General features: G+C 42.8%; 1 protein-coding gene across 1 annotated transcript in view; it reads left to right on the forward strand.

Moving 5' to 3' along the window:
- Positions 1-3,330: 3,330 nt before the first annotated feature.
- Positions 3,331-9,385, forward strand: part of LOC129814523 (metallophosphoesterase 1-like) — a 15,272-nt gene continuing 9,217 nt past the window's right edge. Inside the window, exons 1-4 of the mRNA XM_055867709.1 lie at positions 3,331-3,777; positions 4,017-4,125; positions 5,573-5,676; positions 5,766-5,779. Of these exons, the coding sequence (XP_055723684.1) occupies positions 3,521-3,777; positions 4,017-4,125; positions 5,573-5,676; positions 5,766-5,779 (484 nt within the window). The 5' untranslated portion in view covers positions 3,331-3,520. The remainder of the gene's footprint in view (positions 3,778-4,016; positions 4,126-5,572; positions 5,677-5,765; positions 5,780-9,385) is intronic.

A 9,385-nucleotide genomic window follows, 5' to 3' on the forward strand; every position in this document is an offset into this window, starting at 1 on the left:
TGGCCCACTCCTCCCTACAGATCTTCTCCAGATCCTTCAGGTTTCGGGGCTGTCGCTGGGCAATACAGACTTTCAGCTCCCTCCAAAGATTTTCTATTGGGTTCAGGTCTGGAGACTGGCTAGGCCACTCCAGGACCTTGAGATGCTTCTTACGGAGCCACTCCTTAGTTGCCATGGCTGTGTGCTTCGTGTCGTTGTCATGCTGGAAGACCCAGCCACGACCCATCTTCAATGCTCTTACTGAGGGAAGGAGGTTGTTGGCCAAGATCTCGCGATACATGGCCCCATCCATCCTCCCCTCAATACGGTGCAGTCGTCCTGTCCCCTTTGCAGAAAAGCATCCCCAAAGAATGATGTTTCCACCTCCATGCTTCACTGTTGGGATGGTGTTCTTGGGGTTGTACTCATCCTTCTATTCCTCCAAACACGGCGAGTGGAGTTTAGAGCAAAAAGCTCTATTTTTGTCTCATCAGACCACATGACCTTCTCCCATTCCTCCTCTGGATCATCCAGATGGTCATTGGCAAACTTCAGACGGGCCTGGACATGCGCTGGCTTGAGCAGGGGGACCTTGCGTGCGCTGCAGGATTTTAATCCATGACGGCGTAGTGTGTTACTAATGGTTTTCTTTGAGACTGTGGTCCCAGCTCTCTTCAGGTCATTGACCAGGTCCTGCCGTGTAGTTCTGGGCTGATCCCTCACATTCCTCATGATCATTGATGCCCCACGAGGTGAGATCTTGCATGGAGCCCCAGACCGAGGGTGATTGACCGTCATCTTGAACTTCTTCCATTTTCTAATAATTGTGCCAACAGTTGTTGCCTTCTCACCAAGCTGCTTGCCTATTGTCCTGTAGCCCATCCCAGCCTTGTACAGGTCTACAATTTATCCCTGATGTCCTTACACAGCTCTCTGGTCTTGGCCATTGTGGAGAGGTTGGAGTCTGTTTGATTGAGTGTGTGGACAGGTGTCTTTTATACAGGTAACGAGTTCAAACAGGTGCAGTTAATACAGGTAATGAGTGGAGAACAGGAGGGCTTCTTAAAGAAAAACTAACAGGTCTGTGAGAGCCGGAATTCTTACTGGTTGGTAGGTGATCAAATACTTATGTCATGCAATAAAATGCAAATTAATTACTTAAAAATCATACAATGTGATTTTCTGGATTTTTGTTTTAGATTCCGTCTCTCACAGTTGAAGTGTACCTATGATAAAAATGACAGACCTCTACATGCTTTGTAAGTAGGAAAACCTGCAAAATCGGCAGTGTATCAAATACTTGTTCTCCCCACTGTATATACTTCCACACTATGAGGTTGGAATAATACTGTGGAATGAAGGAAATTATGACAATGTTATTTTAGTGTAAGAGTTGTTTTAAAAAGTCCGCTTGAAATGTTAGCCTGTTTTCTGTGGGATGTTTTAATTAGTTTTGTCTCCCATCACAGCAGTACAGTAAGCCTTAACTGTTCACCAAACATGCCACGTTGCATGTGCAAGCATTGCAACATACGTTATTCAATCATTTCATCCAAACTGCTCGCGTACGTCAACGGCGATTTGCGTAGCCAGGCGCTAAAATAGAACTTGGTTCTATTTGACCAGAACGTGGTTCTATTGGAACAGAACGTGGTTCTATTGGAACAGAACTTGGTTCTATTGGAACAGAACGTGGTTCTATTGGAACAGAACGTGGTTCTATTGGAACAGAACGTGGGTCTATTGGAACAGTACTTGGTTCTATTGGACCAGAACTTGGTTCTATTGGAACAGAACGTGGTTCTATTTGAACAGAACGTGGGTCTATTGGAACAGTACTTGGTTCTATTTGAACAGAACGTGGTTCTATTGGAACAGAACATGGTTCTATTTGAACAGAACGTGGTTCTATTGGAACAGAACGTGGTTCTATTGGACCAGAACTTGGTTCTATTGGAACAGAACGTGGTTCTATTGGAACAGAACGTGGTTCTATTTGACCAGAACGTGGTTCTATTTTAGAGGCTTGAGATGCTGCAACATAACCGAAGGCGCACAGCTATGATGCAACGGGGTTGGCTTAGATTGTTGAATACATGTAAACTATATTTAGTCTCCGATGTTTATTGAAAACATAAATAAATGTGCACAATGAGCACTTGTTATCTCTCAAATACATCGTTACAGTTGTTGGTTAGCTAGCTAGCTAGCTAGCTAGCTAAATGACATGAAATCAGTCAAAACACCTCAAAATAAGACATGGTATCAAGGACGAGATGAAACGAGCCACATATGATTCCCTACGTGGTAGTTTCTTGTTCATTGTTGGTGGCTCTCTGGCCATCCAGACTCATGACAACACACGGACTCCTGCCCCCATTGAAGCTTACGCGTCGTTTTCCTGATGTTGTCAGGTAACCCATCTACTGGTTTATAGGAGGACCATGTGAGGGGGGATTGAACCATGAACAAGGTCCACACTCCAGTCCAGATGGAAACGGTGATGCAACTTAAAGGTGGTTGCCAACTGCCATATAAAATCCACAGAAGAAGAAGCGTGAAGATGAGAGATGAATAAGGGAAACTAACTCGGTTTCCCCCTTTTATCTGTGGATTCATTGTTTGAATAGAGAACACGCGAGTTTGTATAATTCAAAATGTCGTCAAAATTCTATATTAATCCAGCAACAACAAAAAAAAGGACCATATAATTTCAGGTCAAATAAAAACACAATGTTTATCTCCCAGTACAGATTAGATAGCAACAGCAAGCTAGCTAAATGTCCATGAATGTTTCATGTGTTTCTACCTGTCCCAAAAAGGAATATAGTTGATTCACAGTTTTGGTATTTTAACCTGTATGTCATGAGGAGAGACCAAATCAACATGCAGTAACAATGGCCGACGCAGACGCAGAGGCAGTTTGGTCAGCGTGTTACAGTAGGTCTATATTGACTATACAGTTTACACTAGGACGGATCATTGGCCTGCACAGTAACGGCCTCAATGTGTTTAACTCAAAACCTTTGTGTGTTGACCTTATTGACCAGAAATGAACTGAAGTATGTGCGAACTATATTATTATTAGCCTACTATCAAGGAGTCGTTATTATGACCAGTGTGATGTAAATGGCGGGAAAACACAGAAACTATATCATTGAATGAGCCCCGGTGATTATTCCATTTAAAAGACCGCAGAATCCACAAAGTCTCCCGTCAATTATGTCCCCGGAAGTGGTGAAAATATACCCTTTAATAAAGAGCACCCCCAGAACGCAACTGCTCACCAATCGACCGCTTGATTGGAGGAGATAAGGCTATCGGCCGCGGCCGGATCTTTGAATTATTATATTATTATTATTATTATTATAGGCCTATACGGGATTTATATTACATTTTGCACAATGCGATGAGAACGTCACGCAGGCATTGATATTTAGGATTGAAGATAATTTTAAAAAAAGACGATGCCTGGTGAAGCGCGGCTCCATCAGTGCGCCTCTATTGCAGGTCATCTGAAAACAACAACAATAGATGTATCATGTCGTGTTTGAGCGTCACATGCAGCGCTGTTATTGTCCTGTTCGGAGCCGTTTGCAGCGTTTTCATATTCTGTGAGTATCTGATTTATTACGCCGCGATATTACAGTGCGGTTGGCCGGAGATCGACCACGGTGCCCCGTCGAGTGAGAGGAGCGCAGACGGCCAACCAGAGACGGGGGTTCTCCGCGCTATGGTACTGTCAGACACGCACCTCCTCGGCGCTGTCGGAGGGCACTGGTTCGACAAACTGCGAAGGTAATTGATCCTCATAAATATATACGTTATTATGCATTTTATTTTATAACAACAAAAAAAGTATGGTTTTGCGTAGTTTCTAGGGAACGCATGACGCTCCGTGTCAGCCTATATCCACGCTGTCTCTAAGCAGATTAGAGCAGTTCAGTCGTCAGCAATAACAACAAGCAAGGGTAGTGCATGGTGCGCTGAGCTGACGGATGACTGACCGATGCGTGGTCTGTCTCTGTGCCACCCAGGGAATGGCAGATGGAACGAGCTTTCCAGACCGCCCTGGCCCTGCTCCGACCTGAGGTCGTCTTTATACTGGGGGATGTGTTCGATGAGGGAAAATGGAGCTCTCCGAAGGTATGTAGTAGCCATAAAAGCACCTTATAGGCCCACTGCAGTGCATTTGGTGGGGGGGGGGGTTCAAGTGGGGTTCGAAACCTACGACTCTTAGCCATTACACAAAGAGGACCAAACCCGTTGATGTTGTTCTCGCAACACGAGCCATGTTTCTGTAATGGTTCTAGACCTAAAGTATTTAGTGCTTTTGTTCCCAGCATGTTTCTGTAATAGTGTATATATCTGCTATATGTATAACTATTGTTCTACTCTATTCTACAACATCTATTCAAATATATATGTATGTACAGTTGAAGTCGGAGGTTTACATCCACTTAGGTTGGAGTCATTAAAACTCGTTTTTCAACCACTCCACACGTTTCTTGTTAACAAACTATAGTTTTGGCAAGTCGGTTAGGACATCTACTTTGTGCATGACACAAGTCATTTTTCCAACAATTGTTTACAGACAGATTATTTCACTTATAATTTACTGTATCACAATTCCAGTGGGTCAGAAGTTTACATGCACTAAGTTGACTGTGCCTTTAAACAGCTTGGAAAATTCAAGAAAATGATGTCATGGCTTTAGAAGCTTCTGATAGGCTAATTGACATCATTTGAGTCAATTGGAGGTGTACCTGTGGATGTATTTCAAGGCCTACTTTCAAACTCAGTGCCTTGTTGCTAGACCGCATGGGAAAATCAAAAGACATCAGCCAAGACCTCAGAAAAATAATTGTAGACCTCCACAAGTCTGGTTCATCATTGGGAACAATTTCCAAACGCCTGAAGGTACCATGTTCATCTGTACAAACAATAGTACGCAAGTATAAACACCATGGGACCACGCAGCCATCATACCGCTCAGGAAGGAGACGTGTTCTGTCTCCTAGAGATGAACATACTTTGGTGCGAAAAGTGCAACTCAATCCCAGAACAACAGCAAAGGACCTTGTGAAGATGCTGGAGGAAACAGGTACAAAAGTATCTATATCCACAGTAAAACGAGTCCTATATCGACATAACCTGAGAGGCCGCTCAGCAAGGAAGAAGCCACTGCTCCAAAACCGCCATAAAAAAGCCAGACTACGGTTTGCAACTGCACATGGGGACAAAGATTCACCCAACTTATTGTGGGAAGCTTGTGGAAGGAAGGCTACCCGAAATGTTTGACCTAAGTTAAACAATTTAAAGGCAATGCTACCAAATACTAATTGAGGGTATGTAAACTTCTGACCCACTGGGAATGTGATGAAATAAATAAAAGCTTAAATAAATCATTCTCTCTACTATTATTCTGACATTTCACATTATTAAAATAAAGTGGTGATCCTAACTGACCTAAGACAGGGAATTTTTACTAGGATTTAATGTCAGGAAGTGTGTAAAACTGAGTTCAAATGTGTTTGGCTAAGGTGTAGGTAAACTTCCGTAATCGACTGTACTGGGTCTTATTTCCCCACAGAACTGGGAGGATGATGTCTGTCGTTTCCAGAAGATGTTCAGACACCCCAGAGACACAGAGCTGGTAGTTCTGGTTGGAAACCACGACATCGGCTTCCACTACGAGTAGGTTAACATCCATCATGGACTGAACGTATACTGTATCCTATAGAGGTATACTGTAGAATTTATACTGATGGTACATTCTACTGTAGAATCTATACTGATGGTACATTATACTGTAGAATGTATACTGAAGGTACATTATACTGTAGAATCTATACTGAAGGTACATTATACTGTAGAATCTATACTGAAGGTACATTATACTGTAGAATCTATACTGATGGTACATTATACTGTAGAATCTATACTGATGGTACATTCTACTGTATCCCATAGAGGTATACTGTAGAATCTATACTGATGGTACATTATACTGTAGAATCTATACTGATGGTACATTCTACTGTAGAATCTATACTGATGGTACATTATACTGTATCCCATAGAGGTATACTGTAGAATCTATACTGATGGTACATTATACTGTAGAATCTATACTGATGGTACATTCTACTGTATCCCATAGAGGTATACTGTAGAATCTATACTGATGGTACATTATACTGTAGAATCTATACTGATGGTACATTATACCGTAGAATCTATACTGATGGTACATTCTACTGTAGAATCTATACTGATGGTACATTCTACTGTAGAATCTATACTGATGGTACATTATACTGTAGAATCTATACTGATGGTACATTATACTGTAGAATCTATACTGATGGTACATTATACTGTATCCCATAGAGATATACTGTAGAATCTATACTGATGGTACATTATACTGTAGAATCTATACTGATGGTACATTCTACTGTAGAATCTATACTGATGGTACATTATACTGTATCCCATAGAGGTATACCGTAGAATCTATACTGATGGTACATTCTACTGTAGAATCTATACTGATGGTACATTCTACTGTAGAATCTATACTGATGGTACATTATACTGTATCCCATAGAGGTATACTGTAGAATCTATACTGATGGTACATTATACTGTAGAATCTATACTGATGGTACATTATACTGTAGAATCTATACTGATGGTACATTATACTGTAGAATCTATACTGATGGTACATTGTACTGTATCCCATAGAGGTATACTGTAGAATCTATACTGATGGTACATTATACTGTAGAATCTATACTGATGGTACATTATACTGTATCCCATAGAGGTATACTGTAGAATCTATACTGATGGTACATTATACTGTAGAATCTATACTGATGGTACATTATACTGTATCCCATAGAGGTATACTGTAGAATCTATACTGATGGTACAGTATACTGTAGAATCTATACTGATGGTACATTCTACTGTAGAATCTATACTGATGGTACATTATACTGTAGAATATATACTGATGGCACATTATACTGTAGAATATATACTGAAGGTACATTATACTGTAGAATCTATACTGATGGTACATTATACTGTATCCCATAGAGGTATACTGTAGAATCTATACTGATGGTACAGTATACTGTAGAATCTATACTGATGGTACATTCTACTGTAGAATCTATACTGATGGTACATTATACTGTAGAATATATACTGATGGCACATTATACTGTAGAATATATACTGATGGTACATTATACTGTATCCCAAGTTGCCATGTCCATACTGTAAACCTGAATTATGAATGTTATGTCAAGTCAATGAGGCCTTTTCAAAATCTATGTTTTTGCCTTCTCGTTTGCGGATTATGAAAAGGCCAAAGCATAATGTGGAATTGTGAAATAATTTAATGTATAGACCTAGTACCGTACGGTAACCTTTCTGTTACGTGAACATTCTAGTACCGTACGGTAGCCTCTCTGTTACGTGAACATTCTAGTACCGTACGGTAGCCTCTCTGTTACGAGAACATTCCGGTACCGTACGGTAGCCTCTCTGTTACGTGAACATTCCAGTACCGTACGGTAGCCTCTCTGTTACGTGAACATTCCGGTACCGTACGGTAGCCTCTCTGTTACGAGAACATTCCGGTACCGTACGGTAGCCTCTCTGTTCCGTGAACATTCCAGTACCGTACGGTAACCTTTCTGTTACGTGAACATTCTAGTACCGTACGGTAGCCTCTCTGTTACGTGAACATTCTAGTACCGTACGGTAGCCTCTCTGTTACGAGAACATTCCGGTACCGTACGGTAGCCTCTCTGTTACGTGAACATTCCAGTACCGTACGGTAGCCTCTCTGTTACGTGAACATTCCGGTACCGTACGGTAGCCTCTCTGTTACGAGAACATTCCGGTACCGTACGGTAGCCTCTCTGTTCCGTGAACATTCCAGTACCGTACGGTAGCCTTTCTGTTACGTGAACATTCCAGTACCGTACGGTAGCCTCTCTGTTACGTGAACATTCCGGTACCGTACGGTAGCCTCTCTGTTACGTGAACATTCCGGTACCGTACGGTAGCCTCTCTGTTACGAGAACATTCCAGTACCGTACGGTAGACTTTCTGTTCCGTGAACATTCCAGTACCGTACGGTAGCCTCTGTTACGTGAACATTCCGGTACCGTACGGTAGCCTCTCTGTTACGTGAACATTCCGGTACCGTACGGTAGCCTCTCTGTTACGAGAACATTCCAGTACCGTACGGTAGCCTCTCTGTTACGAGAACATTCAAGTACCGTACGGTAGCCTTTCTGTTCCGTGAACATTCCGGTACCGTACGGTAGCCTCTCTGTTACGTGAACATTCCAGTACCGTACGGTAGCCTCTCTGTTACGTGAACATTCCAGTACCGTACGGTAGCCTCTCTGTTACGTGAACATTCCGGTACCATACGGTAGCATCTCTGTTCCGTGAACATTCCAGTACCGTACGGTAGCCTCTCTGTTACGTGAACATTCCGGTACCATACGGTAGCATCTCTGTTCCGTGAACATTCTAGTACCGTACGGTAGCCTCTCTGTTACGTGAACATTCCGGTACCATACGGTAGCATCTCTGTTCCGTGAACATTCCGGTACCGTACGGTAGCCTCTCTGTTACGTGAACATTCTAGTACCGTACGGTAGCCTCTCTGTTACGTGAACATTCTAGTACCGTACGGTAGCCTCTCTGTTACGTGAACATTCCGGTACCGTACGGTAGCCTCTCTGTTACGTGAACATTCTAGTACCGTACGGTAGCCTCTCTGTTACGTGAACATTCTAGTACCGTACGGTAGCCTCTCTGTTACGTGAACATTCCAGTACCGTACGGTAGCCTCTCTGTTACGTGAACATTCTAGTACCGTACGGTAGCCTCTCTGTTACGTGAACATTCCGGTACCATACGGTAGCATCTCTGTTCCGTGAACATTCCGGTACCGTACGGTAGCCTCTCTGTTACGTGAACATTCCGGTACCATACGGTAGCCTCTCTGTTACGTGAACATTCCGGTACCATACGGTAGCCTCTCTGTTACGTGAACATTCCGGTACCGTACGGTAGCCTCTCTGTTACGAGAACATTCCAGTACCGTACGGTAGCCTCTCTGTTACGTGAACATTCCAGTACCGTACGGTAGCCTCTCTGTTACGTGAACATTCCGGTACCATACGGTAGCCTCTCTGTTACGAGAACATTCCAGTACCGTACGGTAGCCTCTCTGTTACGTGAACATTCCAGTACCGTACGGTAGCCTCTCTGTTACGAGAACATTCCAGTACCGTACGGTAGCCTCTCTGTTACGTGAACATTCCGGTACCGTACGGTAGCCTCTCTGTTACGTGGAACATTC

This window comes from Salvelinus fontinalis, chromosome 17 (assembly GCF_029448725.1).
Source record: "Salvelinus fontinalis isolate EN_2023a chromosome 17, ASM2944872v1, whole genome shotgun sequence".
Taxonomy (NCBI): Eukaryota; Metazoa; Chordata; class Actinopteri; order Salmoniformes; family Salmonidae; genus Salvelinus; species Salvelinus fontinalis.